The sequence below is a fragment of the Miscanthus floridulus genome, chromosome 1 (genome assembly GCF_019320115.1).
Source record: "Miscanthus floridulus cultivar M001 chromosome 1, ASM1932011v1, whole genome shotgun sequence".
Lineage (NCBI taxonomy): Eukaryota > Viridiplantae > Streptophyta > Magnoliopsida > Poales > Poaceae > Miscanthus > Miscanthus floridulus.
In genome coordinates this window covers 19,511,003-19,522,942 of record NC_089580.1, presented here as the reverse complement: position 1 = coordinate 19,522,942, position 11,940 = coordinate 19,511,003, and the positions used below count along the sequence as shown (strand labels likewise).

Sequence of the window (11,940 nt, the reverse complement as noted above, 5' to 3'; positions counted from 1 at the left end):
CGAGCGGCCTGGAAAACTCACAGAATAATTGGTTACTCAATGTGGTTCATTTATGATGGTATACGATGATAATATGATGCAAATGATTCTGATATCTGATTATGTGGGTATAAATGGGAGCTTAAGCATAACTTGATAATACTTGATAATAAAATCTTGACTTACTAAAAGTGCTAACTACAGTAAACCAGTGTCATCCTTTTTGAGCTTCATAACCCCATGTTATCTTGTTAAGTACGGAAAGTACTTACGCTTGTTTACTTTCTATATTTGGATAAAAATCCCGGATGGGTAACAGATGACAACGGGTATGAGGAGTTTCCTGAAGATTATTAGGCTTGTGGTCAACCAGTTGACCTTCCCTGTGATGGAGTTCTACGAGAGAGAGTTATCTTTTATTTTCCGCTGTGATGTGTAAGACTAAGTTATGTTATTATCGTGATGTAAGATACACCGTGATGATACTCTTTTATAATTTGTCAGCTTGTGTGTGTGACTAATCCCTGGGCACACATGAGTTAGTGCATTCAATTTTATCCTTAAAATTGGGTGTGACAAATTGGTATCAGAGCCGTGTTGACTGTAGGACGCAAGCCTAGTTAGAAACGGTCGTTTTAGCATCTTTGCTCCTCTGGTTTCATGCTTACTGTCTTATTCTTGTTATTTTACTAAAACATTTATGCTTTTCATACCTTAATCTATTATATAAAATTGTTGATTCTAATTCTATCTCACTTTAAATCTATAGATGTCTCATAACCCGAAGACTGCCCGCCTCAGCACTGCTGGCTACCATGCCTTGTTCACCCCACATGCTCCACAGGCGGAGAAGGAGATTGTGATCATCTCCGACAATGAGGAGATGGCTACCCCGACACCTGCACTTGCTCCTACTCCAGCTATTGCACCGGTCTATCCTGTTGTAGCTACACCCGAGGAGTCATCAGCTACTTCACCCTCACCTGTGCCATCCCCAGCTGTCCCTGTGGTGGATGAGGAGATAGGCTGGAAGTGCAAGTATTACTTCAAGCCAGCCCCTGAGATGGCCTACTACCACACCCTCCTCACCCATGTGCTGGATGACTACTACCCCGATCTGCACGCCTCCATCAGCTATCATTGTTAGTTCGTGAGTCATGTTTAGACTTGTTGGTCTTGTGAACTTTAGTGATTAGATGTCTTTAATTATGAACTTGGTTGATTTGGAGTTCGGTTGTTTGTTGGAAGTTTGTGGGCATGTCCACAACTCCCTTAGATTGGAACCTTAAGTTTAGATGATGTTTTTAATGTAGATGGTTTGCTTTATTTGACATGCAAGTCATACTTAAACGCTGTGAAACCCTAGAGGAGGTCCGATCACTAAAACTTAACATGTCTTTCATGAACAGGTGGGTACACCGCTACAAGGACACAAGTTTCTAAGGAAAATTTTTGTCAAGTAATCATGAGCCACCTTTGTAAACCTATTTAATTAAATGTTTATAAACACGATTATAGGAAAGATTCAGAGCAGACCAAGTAGATCGAGGAACTTCAGACACTAGGTTCTACTAGTTACCCAAACACAAAGAAACAGGAATTCAAATTGGGTTTGCGCTGAATGATTGTACTGTTGATAAAAGGCGGAGTTGCCAGCTTGAGTTGAGGAAAGAAATGATCACATCTACCTAAACTCATGTCTGCTACTAGTGTTTGATGATGACAAACCAGTAAACCACATACAGAGAACACGCAAGCCTGAACATGAAGTCTGACCAATTCATTCTGAAATGAACTCTGCACAATCCAAATTATTACCATCGCCTTGCATTCGATCAATTCTACAAGAATGCTTGCTTGCGGTGGCGAGATTCCAAACTATCAATATCACCTTGCATTCAAGAGGCTTCAAACCATTGCAGACATCAGGTTTGGTTTGATAAAACAAAACATACATGTTTAATTCGACAACGAACACTGAAAACTCCATGATTATTCAGGGCACTGCACAAAGAAATGGATGCTCGATGCTGAACTAGACAAACCTACAGACCAGCTTCATTCACGAACCACATCTAAACCTAGGAGACACTTCAAAGTTCTATCACAGAGTCTCTATAGATCACATCAATAAGCAATAACCCCACACGGCCACACCCACAACAGATTCCTGGTCACACAGCACAGCATCCAACATTCAAATGAATAGAATCAGAGCTGCTGCTACTCATCCATCACATAGTAGCCATGGCAAGCACCATGCCTGATGCACCCGCTGCAGACATTGAACAAGGATTAACCCAGCGCCCCCATGCCACTGCTTGCCAAACGCGCGCCCCGACGGCAAGCCCCACTTGGCCCACGCACTCGTTGTGCCTGCCGTCCGAGCAAGGAACCACGGCCGCAGATGAACTCTGCCTGCGAACAGAGTCGATGCGCCACGCACCCCAGCAACCGGCCCTGCTGCAACCAAATCAACAGGCACAACCCAAAATCCCTCAAATCCAACGCAAATTCAACGGAAATCCCCCATCCACGTCCAAAAATCCCCCACCCAAATCTCCATCCATCAGGAAACAGATGAGGCAAACTTCAGAGCACCAAAAAACAACACTGAGCAGGGAGAGCAAACCACCATTATCCTAGCAGGGAGGCAAGCTACCTGGCGCCAGTCCTGCTCCCGGCGAGCAGCGGAACTTCCGAAGCCGACAATAAAATCAAACAAGCGCAGAAACAGGGGATCATGCGGCGAATGCAGGTACCTCAGAGCTCTAGCAATGGCAGACGACGAGCGAGTAGCCGATTGGTGAGGACGGGGAGACACACAGAGACGGGGAGGGGCGGAGCGGCGAGGTCGCCTCTCCTACCAGGAGAGCGTCGGAGGGGATGGGCGGAGCGGCGAGGTCGCCTCTCGTACCAGGAGAGCGTCGGAGGGGACAAGACGATAGGAAAATGAGAAAATCAGACAGGCGCGACTCCCAAAAATTAAACAGTGACGCCGACATCCAGACCCTACATGACAGACACAAAGCAAGCAGCACAGACGGGACGTTCCATTCTTCATCCTGCAGCCAGAAAATGTACGTGCCAACAAGCCAAGAAACACGTGTGTCCTGTAGCATTTTTGTTAATTTAAAGCTAGCAATGGCGACGCGCGCGACCGAACTGTCGCATTCATCGCTGCAAGTGTGGCTCTGACTGTGATGGATGGTTTTGTTGTTCAGGAGGTGGCAATGCAGCAGGGCTCCAGGATGAAGAGCTTCTTCTGCCGCAGCTGCCTGCACCGCCGCACGCTCTGCAGCAGGTCCTGCTTGTCCCCCCTCCGCGACGTGAACGACAGCAAGAGCTGCTTGGTCTCGGCCGCGGCGGAGGCGCCGGAAAGGTGCAGCCCGCCGCACTCGTCGTCGTCCTCCGGAGGCGGCGGGACGTCGACGTCGGTCCCCGTCGAGGCCACGGCGACCGCGGCCGCCAGCGTCGTCGTGGACGACGGCACCCGGCGCAGGGTCGGGCGTGGTGACTGTGCCGTCGCCGTCTCGTCGCAGGTGTCCGCCTCGTGCTGTGTCGTGTCGTCGGTGTGGCACCGGGGTTGGTCAGCGGACACCGGCGTGCTGCCGACGAACTTGTTGATCACGAGCGTCGAGCGGTGCACCTTGGCCGCGGTGTGCGTCTGCGGCTGCGTGCTCACCTTGACCTCGACGACGGTGCCCCTGTCCACCACCTCCACCTCCTCCTCCTCCTCCATCACCTCGTCGTCCTCCATTTCCACGGCCGCCTCTTCCTCCTGCACGCTCCTGGGCTCCACGGTGCGGAAGTACGGCGCCTCTGCTGCGGCCTCGGTGATCTTGCTCGCCGCGCTCTGGTCGCGAGCAGAGCACTCGACGAAGGAGAGGCGGAGGCGTCCGCCCTGGCGCTTCGCGTGGAGGTACCCGCGCGGCCTCACCGCCACGGCCTCGACCACGAGGCGCCCGTCCTGGCGGCGCGCGCGCATCTGCAGGCACGGCCCGTCGCTGCGCGACATGGACGGCAGCGGCGGCGGGAACGAGCGGCGCGGTGACCGCGTCCCGGGCGAGCAGTGGTAGTTCACCGCCGCGAGATCCTTGCTTTCCCACTGCTCCTCCTCGCAGCAGCGAGCCGCGTCGTGCTGCCAGAAGGACTCCTCCGGCGCTGCGGCAGCCGACGCCGCCGGCAGCGGCGAGTCGAATAGGCTGGCCATGTCCAGGGACGACGTGAAGTCGCCAGAGCCCGTCTCGTTGCCGAGGCTCTCCGTGCAGACCTCGAGGCTCTTCTGGCTCATCAGGCTCGACGACCGGCGCACGAGCGGGTGCACGTACGGCTTGGACGCCTTCTGAGCGCCGGCGGGCGCCACCTTGTCGACGTCGGCCTGGATGACGTTCCATATGTCCATCTGCGCAGGCCGGTCGTCGACGACGACCTCCGGCTGCTTGTACGGCTCGACAGGGCGCAGCCAGCAGGGCGCCTCGAAGGCCGGAACAGCTGGGCCACGGCACACCGCCACCGACATCTTCGCCGCCTGGAGAAAGATGTGAAGTGGCAGTCGCGCTTGCTCCCTGTGAAGAGGCACGATCGTAAAGAGACGTGAGCAACAGATAGATGACTGGCAGTCGCGCTTGTTGCAAAGAGTCTTGAGTAACCGACTGACTTAACCAGCGTGTCAGGCTTCTTACCTTAGATCAGAGAAGCGGGCAGAGCATGCACACTGCTGCGCCGCAAGGAGAAGCTCGGAATTTGGAAGCACTTTGTGTTGGAACTTGTGTGGTCTTGGGCTAGTAGTCCTGACTCTGGAACTAGTAGATGTCTGGGCTGCTGTTGTTGCACAACATAAGCTTTGTTGCAAGCATGGACCTTGTTTAGTTGGCGAAATTTTTAAGAAAATGGTAATGTAGCACTTTTGTTGTTATTTGGTAATTAGTGTCCAATCATAGTCTAATTAGGCTTAAAAGATTCGTCTCGTGAATTTCGTCTAAACTGTGTAATTAGTTTTATTTTTTATTTATATTTAATGCTTCATGCATGCGTCCAAAGATTCGATGTGATGGGGAATCTTAAAAAATTTTGGGAACTAAACACTACCCATGTATGTATGGTGTGGTTGCTCAGCTGGGGTGGTATTTGTAGGCCGGGCTGCGGTGAGGGGAGAGAGGAGAGGGTATTGGCCGTTCAGGGACAAAGGCGAGGGCCCCATGCTCTTCCACTACTTTGCATCCACCATGCTCTGTTTTCCCTCGGCCTTTTTGCAAGTTAATAAATAATAATGCTTTGGCATTTCTTGCCCGGTCATGGTGTCATGGTTTAGTCGGGATGCATAAAGTACTGTTGCTGAGGCTATCATGGATTGATAGATATATAGTTATACTTAACCAATCATAGGGATAAAATGGTTTTTTTTCTTAAGCATACGAATAAAATGGTCCCCATGGATCGTGCAAGCATTGCTTGTGGTGATTGTGTTTAGTAAGAACAGAGGTGAGCATGAACATCATAGCTGCAAGCATGATAGCAAGCCATCAAACTTTTATATGCGCTTGACTTTGTTTCACTACCACATAAACTGTCTTCACCGTCGGCAATTTCACCACCGGTTTGTACAGAACTGGAGGTGATAAGTTTCACTGTCGGTCGAAAGACCGGATAGTCATAATAGAGAGAAAAACCGGCCGTGAAAATTGTTTTCACCGTCGGTGATGACATTTTTCAGTAGTGTTTACTAGTCCATAAACTAATATGCATGTATGAGGTAAAAATATATTTTTTTAGAAATACAAGAAATATAGAATTTTGTGAAATGCCTACAATATAATGTATACATATATTGATCACATTTCCTTACAATATACTCCCTCCGTCCCAAAATAAATATACATCTCACATTTCGTGGAGTCAACAAATTCTAAATTTGACCAAATATATACAAAAAAGTATTAATATTTATGACTCCAAACAAACATCTTTAGATGAATCACATCATATATTTTCATAGTAAACCTATTTAAAGATATAAATATTAATATTATTTTCTAAAAATCTAGTCAAACTTAAGAATATTTAATTTCTCGAAGTGCCAGATGTGCACATATTTTGGGATGGAGGGAGTATACCTCTACTGAACATGGTCTCAAAAAGTTATTTTACTTGTGTATTCGTTGTTATATGTGGCCATATATGGTATGGTATCCAAAGTCCACCACATAATTGAGCGAGAAAGACCAAAACTATGCTTAGGTAAAAAAAATATATACAATGATGCAATATATTAGCAACATTTTAAACATTTTTAGAACGGTAGATTGGATAATTTATAAGAAGAGGCATTTGGTAGTTTGGGATAGTTTTTCATAATGGTGGATGTGATAATTTACAAGTGGCTCTTTCGGATTCTTTGATCATTTTCCTATAATGGAATGGGTGGTTCCGTATTTTAGAAGGATGCATTTAGCGTAATTTATGCAAATCTTTTTCATAATGGTAGATATAGGTAATTTGGAAGCATGTATCGGGAGTACTTTGGGTATTTTTCGTAATTCAAGAGATGGATACTTCAGAAACATGTACCATCCAACTACTATTGGTGTCAATATTTATGATCAAATGTTTCTGTTGTTATGAGTATTCTTGGTATTTTCTCCTAGTGGCAATATTGGGGTATATATGTTGTTTCAATTTTCTGCTAATAATGTTTGTACTATGCAAAAATGAAATGATACTATATGTCATGTTTCATTTTCTATAATCACACCTAAACGAGCAGTGCAATGCAAGTAGGGAAAAAGGATAAGGATGTTACCGCATAAACTGAACAAATTATCCACGTGATTATTTGCCCCTGAGTAATTTACTTGGTTATAATTATTAGCAAAAATAGGTTATATGTATCCTTTTTCCTCTATTGAGAATTGATAATGTTATCATTTTTCTATGGTACTGTGTGGATTCAAGATTTGTCAAGTGGGGTTCTTTAGCCCAGGGATGCGAGTAGCCCAGGAGAACAAAGAAGATAATGCATAGGTGCTTTCATATTAGTTTTGTCGGATATTCAACACATTATAGAGGTCCTTTAGATAGAGGAAGGGCCCGGCTCCTGTCAAAAGTATGTTTTAAAGTTTTATTCTAAGTGAAATATCTTGAGTTTATAAAAGCTCAATATTTATGATCCATCGTGAAGCATAATTTTGTAATTTACTTATTTGGTATCATAAATATTTACTTTTTATACAAATCTGGTCAGATTTAATATTTTGACTTAGAATAAATCTTAAATAATATATTTTTTGCGATAGAGGAAGTAATTTCTCTCTTAGACATACCGATCTTCCTTTTAGGATTAACTGAGTTATCAGAGCATGCATCTTTAACGGTAGATGGCATATTGATAAACCTTGATGTGGGCTTGCGCAGAGGGACATGCGAGTTGGGGTTGAAATGTCCAAGGACAAAAGTATCTTGGTTCACTACCAGTTCACAGCTGAAGCACCATCGACACACCCATTGTGCTCTCTTATCAAGTTACTCACTTTGCCCTCAATTACATATCAGTTTAGCTAAGCGCTGCTTCATAGAAAGATTCTATTTTGGTTGCTTTGAGTTTTGTTTGCGTCTCCATACAAGAACAAGAATTATCTTTCGTCATTGTCTGGTGCTTAAAATGACCTTTGCCCTATTCACTACACCCTGCACAAGTGAGAAAGCATGAAACAGAACTCCCTATGCTTTTTGTTTCTCGTCACACTTACTTTCCGTCACCACAAGCAAATATTTATATGCTTATAGGTATAGCCTTTTAATTTCTTACCCTACTCGTTGTCCTCTTTAAGTGAATAGAGATACCATCTCTAGGCTTTAGCACATTTTTTGTCGGATGGAGAATGTGTTGTCATGTCTTATTATTTAGTAGCTATATAATTCTTTTATTTTGGAATCGAGAATCAAGCTCAAACTTACATTGGCTGTTTTGTTAGTACTCTGCTTTGTGTACTACATAGAAGTACACTTGAGTTAAACTGGAAATGTGAGTTTTGAAAAGAGCAGATAAAAGACATTCAAACAACATGTTAGTAAACGTATTCATGCGGCAGAGGCCTAAGACAACTTGCGTGCTTTTGGTAGAACGTCATGTTTGTAAACTCGGGCAATTTTAGTAGCAAAATAGTCTGTTCGAACAAAATTGCAAAAAAAAAAAAAAAAAAACTGCCTCTTTTATTTTTCAACACATCTACCTCCCTCATTTTTTTACTCGCAGCAGTATTATATATACTAGAATTATATATAGTAGCTCTCTAATTTTTCAAAACTTTTGAAAATCATTCTATTGTAAAATTATTTTGTGTAAAGTAATACTTGTACTCTAGTAAAACAAAATTAATGAGTTTCATATTATGGGAACAATTTAATTTTTGTAATGGACATTTAAACTTTCCTCTGTTCCACGTTGCTTCTCTTGATCTTCTCTTGTCAATCCAAAAGGAATGATCTAGGGATCTAAAAAAATCATGTAAATTTTTAAGTAAATGCTAAAAGTTAAATATGGTGCATTTTGCTTCGATATGGTATTATAGCTTTTGTAGTTTTGAAATAATTCTTTAAATCCAAAACTACAAAAACTATGATGCCAAATCTAAGCAAAACCGTCGTGCTTGATGTTTAGCATCTACTTAAAAAATCACATGATTTTTGAAAGTTCCTAGATCCTTCATTGCGGATTGACAAGATCATATCTATAGAAGCAACGAGAATGGGAGGGAACAGACAGTCGGACTTAGTTTGAATGTTATTCCTTTAAAATGATTTTAAAGAGAAATCATGTTCTGTGTTTGCAAAAATAAAATTATTTTTCCATAAAAATCTTAATTTCATTTTACCAAGTACGATTTTACTCAAAAAAAATCGTCCTACCTATGGTACAACGATTTTTTTTTGAAAGTTGCTTTACCGGGAGACAACAATATATAATTTTTAAAATTGTGCAGAAATGATGTGTGTTTATGCCTTCAGTACAAAAATGTTATTAAAAATAAAAAAAAAAACTTCTATAGAGTGCGGGGCAGGCCTAAACCAGCCTGGAAAGGTTAAGCGCACTCAAGACTTTTCCACGATCCACACAGACTCAATACTTAGGCATCTAACCGAGTCCAAATCCTTCATTGACCTTTTGTATTGTTTTTACCAATATTATTCCAAAACAATGTTAACACACCACTGTACAATGTACATAAACTACTCCCGTTTTCTTTCAAAAAGGGAAACCGTATATGTGCAGTCGTAAGCTTTCACCAATTTATTCGAGGAGGAGTACGAGTACACCGTTTCTTCAACTGGGCAAAGTCGACAAGTCGTACATGCGCCATTATTACTCGTATAACCAAGGCCCTGTTTAGATTCTATTTTTTTTTCCTCCTATAGTAAAAGAGCATGTTTGGACACATGTATAGAATACTAAATATAGACGGAAAAAAAAACTAATTGCACAGTTCTCGACAAAATCGCGAGACGAATCTTTTAAGCCTAATTAGTCCATGAAAAGCCTTAAGTGCTACAGTAACACCACATGTGCTAATGACCGATTAATTAGTATTATTAGATTCGTCTCGCAGTTTTCTGATGGGTTCTGTAATTTGTTTTTTTATTAGTATCAAAAAAATTTTTACCTCCCCAACTAAACACACGCTAAACCTAGCGGACGATTCAGGAGAGAAAAAAAAAACACACGCTACAAGGGGAGCAGACGAGCAGTGGAGCACCGCCCATTCGCCGAGCCCAGCAGCTGGGCCTCCCGGTGGATGCAGTGGCGCCTTTCGCGTGAAAAGACCCGTCGGCCGCGCGGGTCCCCGCGAATTTTCACCGGCGAGACACCTGGGCGAACGAGGTGAAAGCCGCGCGGGGCAAACAGAGCGCGGCCCGCGCCTCCACGCCGGCACAGCCGTCCGATGGGCCGCCGAGGCGGATCTGGCCGCTCTCCACGGTACGCGCTCGCTGTCCCACGAACCAGAAGGCGTCGCAGAACCAGAAGGCGTCGCAGAATCGCTCGGTTTGGTTCAGTGAGTGGGATCGATCGGCACTAGCGAACGCAGCTGGGCGAGCGGAAAAGAAGGGGGGAGAATTTCGGGCAGTCCCCCGTTTCTTCGGCCGGCCGCGGCCGGCGGCGATGCGTTTCGGGCGCGCGGCGGCCGGCAGGGGGCTTTGGCTCGCGCACTGGCGTTTGTTCGCGTCCGAAACGGAAATTGTTCGAACCCGCAGAGATGCCCGTGCGCGAGCGTAGTTCTTCCTGTTCCCGTTGTTGTTTAAGATGGATAAGACACCGCACGTAATAAGTGAGTAATGTTGTTTATCTTGGGGCTTGATTTGACGTAGTTTAGATTTCTGTTCTCAAATGAGACAAGGTGTGCTCCCTTTTTTTTTCACAGGCACATGACGGTGTCCATGCTTCTTTCCGTATGATTGTTGCTCGAAAAGAAAAGGAAATGAAAGGAACCGCCATGCTTTTGCATTTTCTTTTATCATCAGATGCCCATTTCTTGCATTGCATCGAAGCATCAGAACCGAGAAATAAGGTCTTATTTTAAACGTGGGATTTTTTTTCCCAAATGTTAGGTCTCTTTTGTAAAATCGAATTAATTTCTGTAAAATTTATGGGTTCAAAGAGAATAGAGCAGACTAGTTAAACGCTGCAATCCATTTTATGTTTAGTGTAAGGACGTAAAAAGTGAGATCAGCCACAGATAAGTGGGGCCAATTTGTCATTTTTCTCTCTTCCTCCTCCCCTTATATCTCTCGTCCCCAACCGTGCCCGGTCGTACACCGCGGCGGCTCTATCAGCAAGAGTGGCCGCACCCCGCCTTCGCGCGCGTGCAACCCCCTGCCAGCGAGCTCGGCCACGTGCTACCCCGTCGGTGAGCCTAGTCGCGCGTTGCCCAGCGCCTCCTTTACGGCGGTGGCAGGGCCGGGCAAGAGCTCGTGCCAAGGACCTCCGCGCGGCTCTTTGGGGCCGGGCACGGTGACGCCAGGGGCGGAGCTCGCCCCATGGCCGCACACCAAAGCCAAAGGCGGAGCTCGTGCTCCTATGGCCGCATGTTCTCCTTGTCGTGCGCCGGGCCCTGGGCGGATCTGCGCCGCTCCTTACCCCCTCCGTCAGCGGTCATGCGCCCAACTCCTTCCCCCTCCGTCGTTGGTCACGCTCGTGCTCTGCTTCAGGCGCGGACTCAGCGCTCGTCCCACATAGGACGCCCGTTTGTTTTCCGGGGGCGAGATGGACCCAAATCTCAATAGTGGGACGATTCCATCTCCAAATGACTGTGAACCAAACAACGATCTAAGGTGGATTACCTACCTGGGTCCATTCTATCCCATGAACTTAATGATCAAGGGAAGGAACCTCTCTCTTCTCGTTGACCCCTCAAGAGTCATTGCTCGGATAAAAAAATGGTACAAGTGGGTTTTCTCATCTCATCCTTCTAACTGAAAACGTCTAGCAACTTAGCAAGACAGAAGCAGTGTGAGTCGCAAAAAAAAAAGACAGAAGCAGTGTGAAAAAACTTTTATCAAAGAGTTAAATGCACGGGTGGTCCATCAACTTACGCTCTAGTTTCACTTAGGTTCATCAACTCTGAAAGTGGATTTTTGGGTCCATAATCTTTGTTAGTAGTGCATTCCTGGCCATACCCCATTTACTTCAATTTTTTAACTGACGTGGCACCTTGGACGCCGCAAGCACACGCGCATGTGCATGCATGATGCATGCACGTCGGCATCTTCTGGCAGGAGTCCCGCGGCGCCGGCAGCGCCGTGTGCTCGGCTGGGGCGACGGCCACTGCCGCGACGGCGCGCAGGTCCACGGCGACGGCGCCTGCGTGATCGGCGTGGCCCTGCGGGAAGCAGTAGACGGCGGCGCCGACGGGCGGCACGGCGCACAGGCACGCCTGCCACAGCTGCGCAGACAGCAGCGGGCGCGAA

General features: G+C 45.9%; 1 protein-coding gene across 1 annotated transcript; it reads right to left on the bottom strand.

Annotated features, from left to right (window-relative positions):
• Window positions 1-3,148: 3,148 nt before the first annotated feature.
• LOC136475062 (protein FAF-like, chloroplastic) lies at window positions 3,149-4,790 on the bottom strand. Its single transcript, XM_066472618.1, has 2 exons — window positions 4,665-4,790; window positions 3,149-4,547 (listed from the first exon to the last, which is right to left on the bottom strand). The coding sequence occupies exon 2, from the start codon at window positions 4,499-4,501 to the stop codon at window positions 3,200-3,202; it is 1,302 nt and encodes a 433-aa protein (XP_066328715.1). The 5' UTR covers window positions 4,502-4,547; window positions 4,665-4,790; the 3' UTR covers window positions 3,149-3,199.
• Window positions 4,791-11,940: the final 7,150 nt, after the last annotated feature.

Coding starts and splice junctions, on each gene's coding strand:
- LOC136475062 (XM_066472618.1), bottom strand. CDS start 4,501: ATGTCGGTGGCGGTGTGCCGTGGCCCAGCTGTTCCGGCCTTCGAGGCG.